General features: G+C 39.6%; 3 protein-coding genes across 6 annotated transcripts; all 3 read right to left on the reverse strand.

Annotated features, from left to right (window-relative positions):
• Positions 1–1,272: 1,272 nt before the first annotated feature.
• On the reverse strand, positions 1,273–4,273 carry s100a10b (S100 calcium binding protein A10b). Its single transcript, XM_061673953.1, has 3 exons — positions 4,160–4,273; positions 3,020–3,178; positions 1,273–1,783 (listed from the first exon to the last, which is right to left on the reverse strand). Exons 2-3 carry the CDS (start codon positions 3,155–3,157, stop codon positions 1,625–1,627), a joined length of 297 nt encoding a protein of 98 aa, XP_061529937.1. The 5' UTR covers positions 3,158–3,178; positions 4,160–4,273; the 3' UTR covers positions 1,273–1,624.
• A 2,565-nt stretch (positions 4,274–6,838) lies between these two features.
• Positions 6,839–11,469, reverse strand: krtcap2 (keratinocyte associated protein 2). The gene is made up of 5 exons (XM_061675575.1): positions 11,346–11,469; positions 10,161–10,315; positions 9,981–10,044; positions 7,198–7,264; positions 6,839–7,114 (listed from the first exon to the last, which is right to left on the reverse strand). The coding sequence occupies exons 1-5, from the start codon at positions 11,347–11,349 to the stop codon at positions 6,994–6,996; spliced, it is 411 nt and encodes a 136-aa protein (XP_061531559.1). The 5' UTR covers positions 11,350–11,469; the 3' UTR covers positions 6,839–6,993.
• Positions 11,470–12,176: 707 nt separating this feature from the next.
• On the reverse strand, positions 12,177–14,781 carry LOC133402026 (transmembrane protein 107-like). 4 transcript variants are annotated; one of them, XM_061675579.1, is made up of 6 exons: positions 14,644–14,781; positions 14,309–14,412; positions 13,996–14,063; positions 13,806–13,906; positions 13,229–13,325; positions 12,177–13,106 (listed from the first exon to the last, which is right to left on the reverse strand). In XM_061675579.1, exons 2-6 carry the CDS (start codon positions 14,393–14,395, stop codon positions 13,037–13,039), a joined length of 423 nt encoding a protein of 140 aa, XP_061531563.1. In that variant the 5' UTR covers positions 14,396–14,412; positions 14,644–14,781; the 3' UTR covers positions 12,177–13,036. The 4 variants fall into 4 exon arrangements, with proteins under 4 accessions (XP_061531563.1, XP_061531564.1, XP_061531560.1 ...); XM_061675580.1 differs by lacking the exon at positions 13,229–13,325 and adding an exon at positions 13,383–13,479; XM_061675576.1 differs by having other exon boundaries at positions 13,229–13,479.
• Between the last annotated feature and the right edge of the window lie 81 nt (positions 14,782–14,862).

Consider the following 14,862-nt stretch of genomic DNA (forward strand, 5'->3'; position numbering starts at 1 on the left):
CTTATTAAGGTCAGATGGATTCTATCCTGGCTGACTTTGAGCAAGAGGAGAGTACACCCTGGACCAGTATCCAGCCAATCGCAGGCCTGTATATATGCGTATACCATGAAGAAACTTTCTATAATTCTTATTGGGATGTCTTTGGAATGATTCTGTTGTGTTCATGCCAAGCCTTCCTGTCCTTTCTCTCCTGTGTGTAGCAGGGTATTGCTTTTCATTGTATTTAGTCCCCTTGGTAGTGGTGTTAATGATTATTATTATTAAGATGGATTAATCAGGTGGCACGGTGGATGACTGGTTAGAGCGTCTGCCTCACAGTTCTGAGGAGCGGGGTTCAATCCCCGGCTCCGCCTGTGTGGAGTTTACATGTTCTCCCCAGGCCTGCGTGGGTTTTCTCAGGGCACTCCGGTTTCCTCCCACATCCCAAAAACATGCATGGTAGGTTAATTAACAACTCTAAATTGCCTGTACGTGTGAATGCGAGTGTGAATGGTTGTTTGTTTGAATGTGTCCTGCGATTGGCTGGCAACCAGTTCAGGGTGTACGCCGCCTCCTCCCCGATGATAGCTGGGATTGGCTCCAGCAATATTTTTTTAGTCTCGGTCAGTGTTTCACAACCTTTATTGAGCCAAGGCACATTTTTTACAGTAGAAAAAACTCCCATGGCACAAAAAGCAGATACACATGTTAATTGCCATCTAGTGGAAGAACATTAAATTGTTTTGCCTGTCACTATACGTCAATGGCACAGATAGATGAACAAAGATAATTTTTTTGCTGTAAACATATTATGTTCAGACCACTACTTTCCCATGGATGGATGGATGTATATCATCAAGGGATGCACGAAAAAGTCTTCAGGACCCATGCCTGAAATAGAACAGTAAATCAACCATTTTGGTTTGAAGTTATTTCTAGGGATCATGCTTTAAGGAAGTCCGAGGGAATGGGGATACGCCTAAACAAGCGTCAATCAGAATAGCCATCTTAATAATAATATCTTAGATTTCTATAAACATATAGGTGGTGCTGAATTGTTACGTTTTTTTTCTCACGCCATTGAATATGGGCGGAACATGGGATCAGAAGTTGATCATGTTGAGAATTTGCCATGAAAACAAGGCGGAGGGTCTGATCATCGCTGCTTACAGCTTTAGTGTTTTGCTGTGTTGTAAATCCAACTGGAAAGCATGCATTTTTGGAACCCCTGTCGAAGTCTGCATAGCAACAACTGGCCATGCAACTGTAACCTAAGAAAAAGAAGAGAAGCAATTCTGCTGGCTAACATTTTATTTCAGCCGTGAAAGTTATAATTATAATCACTTACTTAGGCGTACAGTATTTAGCTTTGTGGTTTAGTACACAGGGGTTAGAAGAAAAAATTGTAAGTAAAATAAGATAGTAGTGCCGAAGAATTCTGAGGCCACCAGCTGTGTTTCAGAGGCAGTAAGAGCAGGGTGGAGGTCTTTGGACTAAAATGATTCCATGTGTTCACATCATGCAGAATAAAAATACAAAAACAGCCTTTCGTGGTGTGACTAATCAGACAGACAAGGTGATATTCAATCAAAGCTTTGCTTATACTTGTGGAACAGACTCTCCAGAACAGAAGTGTCTGGTTCCTCTATTGTTTTCCCTTCTTCTGACGCAGCATGTAACACTTCTCACAGGCCATGGAGATGCCCGCGACCAGGGGGAGAAACTCTTCAAAGTCCAACTTGTCGTCTTTGTTGTGGTCCAGGTCCTGCAAGATGCAGTCCACCGTTTTGGGGTTCTTTTGAGTCTGCAAAAAAAAAAGGAAAAAGAAGAGACACAGTCATGCTTTTTGGTGCAATGAATAAGGCAGATGACAGTAAAACACTATCCGGGCCAGATCGGATCTGGACTGGTCTGGATCGGTCGGATTTGGAAGCTTTTTTTTCCACCATTGGAAAACAGTACCTGCCCACAGGACATGGAGTGAAATCCTTACTGCTTTTTGTACTCCTGTCGCTATATGGCTATTTGTACCAACTGTTAGCATGTTAGCTTTCTACCTATATACAGTAAGTAGGCTTTTGTCCATTGAGATAAAAGATGTTCCAGAATTAACATTTTGGGTGGGTGCAGGTGGTTAGCATGCTAATATTTAGCATTGGAGGAAGTTCTATTTTGTTCGGCCCAACATTTATTTGGTATAGGTTAATGCTGCATTAGATTACATATGGGGCTGTATTTTTTATTTGTTTTAAACTGAAGACCACTAGGGGCCATTTACACAAGATCATTTTGAACGGAAAATTGTTAATTGTTTTGGCGGCTATTTTATATGACAATAACACCTCACAACAGTAGGCATTATAGCTTTTTGTTGTAAGGCAGTAATGGAAGCCTTCACTAGTATATCTTAAACTTTTGTTGAACTTGCAACTATACAGAATTGCAATAATATTTTGATCGTGACTTTTTATTTCAGTCTGTGCTAACAAGTCTTAAAAAGGCCATCAGCGTCTGTCCAGCCATCTGTACTGTAACTTGTCCCATCGATAACTTTTCCTGACTTCTCATTAGAGTCATTGGTGAGCTGAGGTGGGGTACAACCTGAAGTGGTTGCCAACCATTTACAGGGCACATATAGACAACCAACAACAACCACTCACGCTCACATTTACCCCTACGGACAATTTTAAATCTTCAATGATTAACATGCATGTTTTTGGAATGTGGGAGGAAGCCAGAGCAAGCATGGGGGGAACATGCAAACTCTGCACAGAAACGACCAAAGCCGAGAGTCGAAACCCAACCTCAGGACTGTGAGGCAGCCGTGCTAACCATCAGTCCGACATGCTCCCCATACCCTTGAACTCAGCAGTTGTTGGTGAGAGAAACTCAAAAGTAACACAGAAGTAGTTTAAGACATTGCAATTCAGAGTTAGTAATGTTGCAATATAATTATTTATATTTAAATTTGAGTGGCTAGTAATATTCAATATTTTGTAAGTAGCTTGCCCAACATTGCATCGAGAGAGCATGTTCTCACCGTGAGGAATGTGGGTAACTCAGTCTCCAACAGTTTTTTCAGTTCTTTTTTGCTCAGCGTTTTCCCATCGCCGTCGTCTTTGGCGTAGCGATGGAATATGACAATGAGGTTCTCCATGCATTTCTCCAAGTCAGTCATGGCTGCAGAGACAGGTAGGTGCTGTAAATGGAGAAATAACAGGAATAATTATTATTAGTAGGGGTGGAAATGGCAGAATAGCTCACGATACTATATTATTGCCCAATAATACTGATAGTATCACTTTCCTGCAATGGTGCGATAATATGATTGATGATATATGGGAATAAAACCATGTATAAAGGTAGCCGTGTAACTGATTAAGGTAAAACGTAATCATTTGATAACTGAGTTGGGTCAATACGGAGATTTACAGCATATCTAAAAATCACAAATATTTTTCTTCTTATTTTTTTTAAATAAGTGTATTGTCACAGTGACAATAGCAATATTAGAGCCAGTTGTATATCGACTATGTATTGTAAGAAAGCTATGATTCATGATGTTTTGGTATGATAGTATGATCTATGTATATTTCAAAAGCTGTCCATTGCTATGGTCTCATAAAGACAAACAGCTCATTGTATCATCGACAGCCAATACAAATAGTGTAGCACTAAGGGAGGATACGGGTGTTGCTTTCACTGGCACTCAGAGCAAATTCTTTTAATATTAGACCAAATGTTCCGTAACAAACAGACATCCTTATCTCATGGCTGCTGCCTTTTGCTCCACATCCGCCTTTTTCCTACTGGATTTCAGCGAGACAAAAAAGGTCGTTAAAAAAGAGAGAATAATGGAATCACTTTTAACAAAAGGACAGGAAGCAGGCCAGCAGCTACTTGTCACACGGAGAAGTGCAATGCGCCCAAACCACAGAAGACCACCCAATGACGCATGGCAAACAACCCCAGTGGCCAACATGCGACCTTTTGCGTGAAACCGAGAATAAACGTTGAAGGACAGAGAAAAACAAGTCACTTAAATCAATATTTGACATTTTAGGCTTCTGCAAGTGTGTCTGCCTATTATCCATATTGAATTACAGCTTCCGGGACAGTAGTAGCGTAAAATGAGTGCAATCTGCCCCAAAAAGTGCCCAATGAAGAAGCAGGGACTTACCAAACTCGGAGGAGGCTGAGTGTGCAGGATGTGTTTGAAAGAAAAGCAGCAGTTCACTCGGAGTTTATTTGAGTATATATAGTCAACCGGGCAACGCCCCGGGAGAGAGATGAAGAAAGAAGTAGTGGGAGGGAGTGAGAGCAAATAATGACCTCATGTCTCCACACACCCATTTGAACACAACTGCCAAGATGTGTTTTCCTCGCTCCAATATTCCAAAGCACAGAGCTGACTTTTTCCTACTGAAGCGCAGAGGGGGAATTACACTCTATAATCGTAATTTGAATTGACATTTCTCATGCTGTTAAATGAGAGGGTGCGTTAAAAACTTTTACTCTAGCCCAAAACAGCGATTCCCTCAACCTTTTACACCAAGTACCACCTCAAAAAATACTTAGTTCTCAAGTGCCACCAGAATGAAAACAATGAAATACAGTAACGTAGTAGGCCCGAGTGTTCATCAAAAAAAAACAAAGCAGTTTTTTTAATTGCTAAAAAGTATATTTACCATCACTAAAAGCCACAGTAACATGCACAATTTGAAGTGTTAAAACTGCAGAAATATTCCTAATACCACATTCCTTCTGAATCCTCTTGGCTGCCTGAGGTGTCTTCGCTTTGTTTCCGTCTGATAGTCTAATGCCCAATAATTGGCAAATGAGGGATTTTGATAGCATTAGGTTAGGTGTAACATTTAATATTTGGATTTAACTATAAAGTCAAAATGTGCAGAAAAGTGACCCTCGAAAATTAAAACAATTTTTTTTCTTTTTTAAAACACCTTTTGAAGCTAAACGTGACAAAATGTTGCTGTTATTTTTGGTGGGAGCAGCTTTACAAAACGGCACCCCATATTCACGGGCGATTTCCCAGATCGGGCCTGTCATATTTTTTTTTCGGGAACTACAAAACTACTTGTAGCGTGAGATAATAAGACCAATGATTTGGCCCTACGATAGCCCTAAAATGAAAGGTATTGTTTGATTTTTTTTTTTGATAGCTTAGGTATAGTGTGACATATCAACGACAACTCTCCGACAGCGCACCTTGACGTCGACCAATAGGATTGCGTATTGTGACTCGCCTCCCGTGCTTCCCGTTGTCAACATACTTGGTTGCTGTTGTCAACATTTATTTACAAGTACAAACCCATGTTTACTGAAGCTTTAGAGCATGATAAGATAGAACGTCGGCATGTTTTCTACAAACTTTAGTGATAGCACTAGCTTGCTAGGCTACAGAATGTTTTGTTGCTTGCCTGTGAGCCATCTCGTATTAAAAGTATGTGGACATACCTCAAGCAATCCTTGAATGGACAGCCCAAAACATCATCCTCCGAGCACATTTTTTCTTCTTCTTTTTGTTCTTTTTTTCCCCCAACATGCCCAAACTTGTCACTTTTTTTAAAAAAAAATCAGTTTATTTTAAAGGGGACAATCCAATTTCATAAAACACATGAGGTACACATGGTTAAAAAAGCCAGAAGGCTAGTTTTCATCTGTAGTCCCCTGGCCATGATGTAAAAAAGCAGGAAAATACATCTACAAGACAATATAATACAGGATACATAATCAAAGACTTACTATACTATACGGTTGTATCAGTTCGTGTTGGCGGTGACATTTTTTCTAGTCACACCTCCCCAACAGTTTTTGATACGACAAGCTTAAAGCCCAGTCATGTAAAAGGCGGAATAGTTACATAGTCGTGTAGTGGTAACACTCTCTGACCGAGTTTAGATTTAGATTTTTTTAGTTTAGATTTTATAGCAGTATTTATTTATAGCAAGACCAGATTTGTCTTTTAGTCTGATCCAGGCATAAGGGCAATATTAAAGGAGATATGGAATTTATGAATGGAATTTTAAATGGGCAGCGTGGTGATGGTGACTGCCTCAAAGTTCTGAGGTTCAGGTTCAAATTTGGACTGTGGCCTTCCTATGTAGAGTTTGCATGTTCTCCCTGTGCGGTTTTTCTCTGGTTATTTCCACATTCTAAAACATCATGTTAAATCATTGAAGACTCCTTGTCCATATGTGTGAATGTGACTGTGAATAGTTGTTTGTCCATTTGTGCTCTGCGATTGGCTGGCAACCAGTCAAGGGTGTATCTCGTCTCTCACCCAAAGTCAGATGTGATAGGCTCTATAAGCACTTTACTAAATGGCTGGATGGATTTTTTTAAATGGCTTGTATATAAATAGGGTAAATTGTATACAAGTTGAGTTGGTGTAGTACCTGACCACCCATCAAGTGTGAAATTAAGCAACCAAGTAAATATGTCTGTTATCTTCCCTCACTGTTAGATAACAGTGGAAAATGCCCAAACACCATTTTTTTCTTCCCATGGCACAGTGAGCTAGGTTAGGTGAAGATATGAAGCCACTTTCAGATATCGGCTGAAACACAAAATCTGAAACATTATCGTTAGCATTAGCTTCCTGGTGATTGCTTGGTAAAGTTGTCAATGTGGTGACACTATTTGTGTGGTGACGTGTCTATACACCACATGCACGCTGTGTAGTGTATGAAGTGCTGCCTCCACAAGTAAAAATGTTTTTACTGTCTTTATGGCCGTTTGCTTTTTTCAACTGTGAGGCAGATGTGCTAACAAGTCAGTCACCATGCCGCCCCTGCTAAACAAACAAATGTTATTACCAGTCTAAATGAGACAAGACATATTGAATGGTTCTCATTGCTTTTAATTACAAAATGAAAACGTGTTAAACAAATAGTAACTGGATGGGATGAAGTAATCTCTTTAATGGAATGTGGAGCTGCCCAATAAAAGTTTCTGTCAGAATCAGGATGTTTGTTTTCATTCATCAGTTCTTTATCAGTTCTTCCTCTTGCCCTTGGTGGTGACCTTGGTGGGTGCCGCTGACGGTGCGGCCGCCTGGTAGAGGGCGGCGGATATTTTGTTGATGTAGTACAGGGCGAAGAGGGAGAAGATCAGGCTGTGTGGAGGGAATGATAATATATTCAGGAAAAAAAAACAGAAGTATATGTGGAGCGTAGTAAAGTGAAGAGGAGGACTTACCATGTGGTGACACACACACGATGAACCAGACCGGATGCAAACAAGGACAGGCACAGGCACAGCAGAACTGAAAGTTCAACGTTATTCAAGGAGAACACATTATGCTCATTTTGTTGGGTACATTTGCAAAATCTATTGAGCGCTAATTAAAAAAATAGAGTGAACAAACATTCTACCTTTGCTGAGTTACTTAAATTGATCATCTTCATCCATCAATTTTCTGTAGCATTTATCCTCATTAGGGTCCCAGGTGAGCCTATCCCAGCTGACTTTGGGCGGGGTACGCCCTGGACTAATTGCCAGCAAAACCCAAGGCACCCTCACAACCACACTTCAATGCATCCATCATGTTTTTTGGAATGCGGGAGGAAGACAGAGTACCTGGAGAAAACCCACGCAAGCCTGAGAGAAAATTAACTCCACACAGAGATGTCCAACAGAGATTCAAACCCAGGTCACACGTACTAACCAATTTTTCACCTTGCTGATGTCACAGTAGCTACCAGACATTTTTAATGGTATTTTTCCACTCGATGTTTGTGTTTTATTGAATTTTATTTGTCCTTTCTTCATTATATTGTGTATTCTATTTTTTTTTTAAAAAAGTGTTTTATAAATAAATGGAGAAAGGATTCAATAAAATTGCCATGAATTTCATTTAATTTAGAGGAAAACTACTATATGAAGATGTATATTGTTATATAAAATTATATATAAAACTTTGTCCATATAGCATAGCTCTCCAGGCATTAAACTAATTTCATGTAATCTAATTCATTCTGAACCATTTGTACAATATATTTTTGTGCTACTGTTACATTATGGTATTCATATTACAGTAATAATCATTCATGTTTTTTGGGGATTTTTTTTCTGTAAAAGCGATGCGCAGCTGCACAAGATGGTGCCAAAGGCCTCTCTCATAGGAGAGAAGCACAGTGCGGCGTTGAAGTGATACATCTCGACTGAGCGATGTCAGGGAGGAAGTAAGGTTTGCCTGAGTTGTTCGTCGAAAAAGTTATGAAAAAGTCTTCGTAGCAGCACGTGTACTTCCATTTTTTTTTTTTTTTTCAAAAATCATCTTTTGGGTTTTTCTTTTTATGGTCAATGTAAGATGAGTTTGACATTATATTAAAGTGTTTTGGGATCATAGTTTATGGTATAGTTACAGTTTAAACTATTAATATAGGCAGCTACAAAACATTTTGTGGAAGGGAGTCAATTACTTACATTTTGTCGCAGCAGGGCTGAGACCCTATTCCTGAGAGTAATCTAATACAGTCGGTATTACCCTAATGAAGTAGTCAGCACGTCTGCCTCAAAATTCTGAGGCCCTAGGTTGGAATCTCAGCTCCTGACTCTGTCACTGTGATTGTGTGAACATTTTCCAGATACTTAGGCTTCCTCCCACACTCCAAAAACATGACTGACTTAACAATGTTCTAGTGGCTAGCAAGTCTGCGTCACAGTTGAGAGGTTCTGGTTGGGATCTGAGCTTCCTCCCACATTTCCAAAAACATGTTAGGTTCATTGAAGATGTGTGAATGTGTGTAAATGGCTGTTTGTCTATATGTGCCCTGCGATTGGCTAGTGACCAGTACAGGGTATACCCCACATCTCGCCCAAAAACAAACACTATACACTTCCCTTTTTCTATTTTGTTTCAGGTATTTGGATATATGTGAGGTCATCCGCACTTGACAGCTTACAGTAGGCTTTGCAGTTGTCGCGTTGTACAATTTACACTATCCATAGCAAGTTTCTCTAAATAGGATCAGTTCTTGACAAACCATGCAGCGAAGGGCCTGCTGCTACAAATACTGATGAAAAGGCCAAACTCTTTGTGTAGGCATTTGCGCAAAGGCAGGAAAAGTCTATGCGGAGGGCTGCACTGGAACTTAGCATCAACAAAAGCTCGATTCAGCGGATGGCTCGGCGAGTGATAAAACTTTACCAGTACTGAATTCATATTGTTTAAGCATCATAATCTTTTACTTGAAACTGTTTGAAACCTTTGGCTTTGCGCGAACGCCTGCTATATGAGTTTCGTGTTTTCCTCAGTGGTGATAGTAACAAGCCTACTGCGGCTTGGTTTGTCAAGAACAGATCATGTTTTGAGAAACCTGCCATGGATAGCGTAAATTGTACTAAACGGAGCAGTGTTACGGCCATGAGGTTTCTCAAACTGACGCTGAACTACAGTCGGGGACAGAAAAACCTTTTGCCAGGGTGCAATTTTACAGTTTTTCAATGTCAATTGGCGAGTCATGGCCAAGGGAATGATATCCTTACAAAAACTGTAAAGCCTAAGCTGTTAAATGGTGATGGTCTCACGTCTGTCGGAATGACATCTGAAATGAAATCGAAAAAAGGAAGTGTACAGTGTCTTTTCTGATACCCTGTATATATAATTTACTGTATTGATGAATTATATGATGAATAACTATTGTATTGTAAGAAAAATGCCATTAATTTAGAATCATTATATGGAAAAATATATGATAAATATAAGTTGCTAAATATTATCATTTAAAAAGCATTTGTACAAATACAGGCCTCCACTCCAATAAAAGCCTAGTACACTAACGTTTAGTATGTTTTCTCCTTCTTGTTTGAGGAAATACGGTATGTACCATCAAAGATGCCCAACACAACCAGGTTCCATTAGTAGATTAAGCTGAAATCAAACAGTTAACATTGAATCTACGACAAAATAAATAAATATAATAAATAGACATAAATCCAATATAACTTCATCCTGCATTACTTTATTTCTTGCTTACTTTCTGGGAAGATCTTGGCTTGGAACCCTTTCCCAAAGAACAGATTTTCCAGATTACTAAATGCCTGAAGAAACTTGAGTTAAGGTTAAGCATTTGTAGTGGTGAATGTTACATAATTGGAGAGAGAGAGAAAAAACAAAAAATAAGTCAAGTGATCAGTCCCATGAACATAAAGGATACAGTGAGGGAGCAAATGAAGAGGATTGAGCCCAGGAAACCCCCCAGGATGGTGAGCCACTCGGTGGAGGCCAACTGCTTACTGAACATCTGCATGCCGGCAAACACGAGCACCGAAAGCAGACTGGATAGCACCAGAGACGTGCCCGTGTTCACTGCTGCCAGGACAAAAACAAATAAGTTAGTCCGCGAGTGCACGACACTGGTGACATGTTGACTCATAGTCTTGTTAGAGTAATTAGCTACACAAGGGGAAAAAGATTCAACATCTCTCTGCATAAAAAAGTGAATACACTATCTCCCAAATTATTAAGCATATGACATTCCTAACTCGTCAATCCAATTTACAGTGAATGTTATTGCTTACATATTAGCTTCTATAACACAGTGGTTCTCGAACCTGGGTCCGGGAACCCCTGGGGTTCCGCGAACCATAGCTTGGAGGTACACACACAAAAATTGCAATAAATAATGTCATATCATTTTGTTAAAAAAGTGCATACTTGCAGTAAAACAAACACGCTAAACAAATTACTCCTTCCTACTTTAGCTAATTAACAGCTCGGACGAAAATATAAGGCATAGTTTTCCGTTTCACATTTATATCAGTGAACTAAATCAACAGGAGAAACAAGACAAGCAAAAACTTCCCCATAAAACATAAACATAACGTTTTATGTTTATTAATTCAAATCGTATATGCATAATAATTTGAAACAGTGTAAATGTAAAACAAAGCAATACACTAATAGCTTGTACAGGCATTTTTAAAAATACACTTCTTGTATTGACCTAGTTTTCCCAGTTTCGGAACAACTCGTGCCGTTATCTAAATACAATAATGGCGCTGTATGCAATTCATGTTTTAAAACTGTTCTCATTGTGATTTAACTTCAATTTAACGCCTTCCCGACTGACACGTCAGTGCTCAAGCGGAAGCCTTACAAATGCTAAGCTAATGCTAACGTCAAGTCCACAGAGTAGCCAGTAACGTTAAAACAAAGGTGCGTATTTAGATTAAAGCTTACTATAATCGATCAAACATTAAGTGCTAATAATGTCATAAGTCAGGGCTAGTTAGCTAACCGCCGAACAGTAGTAGTAGTTAGCTACTACTTATGCGGAGCAACGGGAATCGATGTCTGCATACTCAAATAAATAAATAATCATTAAGAGTGGAATACATACCCATGGTTCCAAGTTATCTCGTAACAGTGGTTATTTTTTTTATTGTATGTATTTTTAAAAAGGTCCAATTTAACTTCGTCGAACAAGACGGAAGGGGTAACACTTTGCCTCTAGGAAACGAAGAAACCTTCACCCGGAAATAATTACAGGTGGGACCAGTATTTCCGAATTAACAGTGCTGAAAATAACATACAAAAACGGAAATAAGCAATAATAACAGGTCTATAACAATTAAAAATAATAATAGCTATAAAAATAAATCCTGGCGTAATAATATTTATAACCTCTAAAGTACATGAAATTGAAAAATAAAAACTAATATCTATAAAATTATATGTAATACAATAATGAATCTTTGTATAAGGATATTAGTAAAAACAATATGTAATTGCATTAAAATAAAATCAAAACCTAAATATAAAAATACCATCATAAAAAATAATTTGAAATAAAATACAGTAGAGCTCCGCATATTCAGTTCGGCACCCATGGATTTCTTTTTAGAATTATTATTATCTTTTAAACGTGTTTATATGTTTTGTTTGGGGGGAAGAGGGCAGGAGGGTGAACCACCCCCCATTTTGTATAGACAATTCTTATTGGCAGTATATGCCTGTTTATTCAAGAATTATTTTGGGTTAAAACTTTTTTCTCAATGCAATCATAATGGCCGTAAATTCTTCACAGATTTTCATTATTCGCGGTCGGGTCCTGTCTCTAGCCCGGCCCACTGCATTTCTAACTAATAATAGATACTAGTATTAAAAACAAGACATGTTGAAACAGTAAAGAAAGGAGTCAAATATAAATACATATTTTATTTATCATTTTACATCTGGGTGGCACGGTGGATAACTGGTTAGAGTGTCTGTGTCACAGTTCTGAGGACCGCGGTTCAATGCCCGTCCCCGCCTGTGTGGAGTTTGCATGTTCTCCCCGTGCCTGCGTGGGTTTTCTCCGGGCACATTGCCTCCCACATCCCAAAAACATGCATGGTAGGTTAATTGACAACTCTGAATTGCCCGTAGGTGTGAATGTGCCCTGCGATTGGCTGGCAACCAGTTCAGGGTGTAACCGGCCTCCTGCCCGATGATGGCTGGGATAGGCTCCAGCACGCCCGCGACCCTAGTGAGGTGAAGCGGCTCTGAAAATGGATGGATGGATTTTACGTCTGATACATTCACAGCTGCAGTAATAGACTTCTACCAGACAATACAAAAGCAATACATGTGAACATCCATCCATCCATTTTCTATAACACTCACCCTCATTTGTGTTGCAAGTGAGATGGAGCTTTTACCAGTTGATTTTGGGAGGCAGATGGGTACACCGTGGACAAGCCACCAGCCAATCGCAGGGGACCTTTAGACAACCATTCACACACACATTTACACCTAAGGACAATTTTGAATCTTCAGTGAACCTAAAATGCATGTTTTTGGGAGTGTGGGAGGAAGTCAGAGTACACACGAGCACAAGGAGAACAGCCAAACTCCACACAGAGGGGCCCAAAATGAAATTCAAACCCAGAATGTATCGACTATGAGGCAGACGTGGTAACCACTAGGCTACCAAGTTGCCTACATGTGAACACGATAAACCTAATACAACAAATGCCTTTTCTACATTATATTCATCCATGTGGTCACACATCCACATTAGATTTTGGGATTTCACACTTGGGCAGCCTTTCATAATGGCTTCTTCGCCAGTCCAAAAACAGCAATGAACAGAACAATCTCCATTAAGGCAGGCAACACACTAAAAGAAAACACAGAGATCGACATAGAATCACAGACAAATATTATTTTCCTTTTGTAGTTTATCCCAAAAAGTAAGAATTGTACATACAAATCAAAATAAATCAGATCACGTGCACCAACCTGCAGGGGGCAAAAATAATCCAATATGTCCAGCACTCCCACTTCTCAAACACAAAAAAAGACAAGGAGACGGATGCGCTGCAGTGGACTGTCAGTGCTGGGTGACGCTAATGTCAGGGAAAAAAAAAGTTTTGGAAAACTACGGAAAACTAACCTGCAGAAGGCAACAATCCACCAGTAGATGTCGCAATCCCACTGTTCAAATAGAAAGTAAAGCAGAGCCACCGAGCCACTGGCATGGGCTCCTGTTGCTAGTGCAAGAGTCATGGAATTATTGGACAACTGATGACAGTGAGCACTGCATATCATTTAATTGAAATCTGACCCCCCCCTCCATATTATCATTTAAAATCTACATGTATTTCCTCTATAGCTAATCTTGCTACAGTGAGTTACAGTAGGTATAGGAAGTGAACAACCTTGTTAAAATAGTTTTTTTTTTTTAATCAGGTGTTTAAAAAAGAGCATAATTAAATAATATAAAGACTTTAAAAAAAAAAAGTGCCACTTTTCCGGCGCATATGTACGTCATATGTGTTCATATGTACATGAACATGTAAAAGTGGATGAAGGATACACAGTAAGCCTTGGCTGCCGTTGAACATCGACACTCCTGAGAAGAACCCAGCTAGCTCGATCGCAAACAGCACAAGTGTGACTGACAGCGCCACCACCAACCTGCAAAACACACACACACACACACACACACACACGGGTACACGATGTAAGCAGGTCAATGTGCATGTAATCTACAGTATTGTCCTTACTTTAAGTCTTCACTGTTGTATTGCTCTTGTGTGTACTCCAAAGGCAGGCAGGCCTTCACGTTATATTCCTGTAAAACCAACAGACGTGGTGTCAATCATCTCTGACTCAAGCAGGAATGGCTAACACATGGATACAGTGCTTCAGCTGGAAAAAAAAGCTTGAATATAGCCAACTAGAATGTATTAGATAGAGCCTTGTGATTACTGCCAGCTCAAAATTCCACTGCATATTTTTGTTTAAGGAGCTTTCTGATTTAAAAGAAAACTGGTTGCAATGTTTTAACGAACGAACCCTGAGTATTAATGAACTCACCCTCGTCCAAAAGATGGTGATGACAATAACAAGGTGGGCAATGATGGTCAGGAACCGTGCAGGCACAAGACTGCTGATGGCCGACATCTTAACTCTATAACTACCTATTTGAAATTAAAATAACAACGAGTGTTTTAATATTTCCCAGCAAATTAGAAAGCAGCTTCAAGATGATTGTCGTCGAAACACGCCTTAAGTGCGACGAGGCATTTACGACACACTTTTAACAGTAGTTGTCTCGTTCTGTGGATTAGTCAGTATCCATTTTTACCGATTGTTAGCCAACAAAATAACACTACATGCAGCCCCTTTTCTACTAACTACAGTTAGTTCACCTTGTCAAAGTGCGCAGCACACTAGAAAAACACACACAAAGTAAGTTTAGTCCATCTTTCGCCGCGTTAAAGTGTTTAATTCCTCAGCTACAACCGCAAGCAGCACCGGTTGCTCCAGCAACTCAGGTGTGGGTGCGTTTTTGATTGCCAACCGGATGAAAACACCAACTAAAGAGTCACATTAAGGGTTCCTACCGGACGACAATTGCTAGGGGACGT

This window comes from Phycodurus eques, chromosome 4, assembly GCF_024500275.1.
Source record: "Phycodurus eques isolate BA_2022a chromosome 4, UOR_Pequ_1.1, whole genome shotgun sequence".
NCBI lineage: Eukaryota > Metazoa > Chordata > Actinopteri > Syngnathiformes > Syngnathidae > Phycodurus > Phycodurus eques.

Bases quoted from the DNA above. Each gene is read 5' to 3' on its own strand.
- LOC133402026 (XM_061675576.1), bottom strand. From the start codon at position 14,395: ATGTCGGCCATCAGCAGTCTTGTGCCTGCACGGTTCCTGACCATCATT. The intron at 13,907-13,995 runs GTAAGGACAATA...TGTGTTTTGCAG, and splicing joins TACAACAGTGAAGACTTAAA to GTTGGTGGTGGCGCTGTCAG. The intron at 13,480-13,805 runs GTATCCTTCATC...CTCTTGCACTAG, and splicing joins CGGCAGCCAAGGCTTACTGT to CAACAGGAGCCCATGCCAGT.
- s100a10b (XM_061673953.1), bottom strand. From the start codon at position 3,157: ATGACTGACTTGGAGAAATGCATGGAGAACCTCATTGTCATATTCCAT. The intron at 1,784-3,019 runs GTGAGAACATGC...TTTTTTTTGCAG, and splicing joins AGTTACCCACATTCCTCACG to ACTCAAAAGAACCCCAAAAC.
- krtcap2 (XM_061675575.1), bottom strand. The intron at 7,265-9,980 runs GTAAGCAAGAAA...TTGAACTTTCAG, and splicing joins AGCCAAGATCTTCCCAGAAA to TTCTGCTGTGCCTGTGCCTG. The intron at 7,115-7,197 runs GTAAGTCCTCCT...CCCTCCACACAG, and splicing joins CGTGTGTGTGTCACCACATG to CCTGATCTTCTCCCTCTTCG.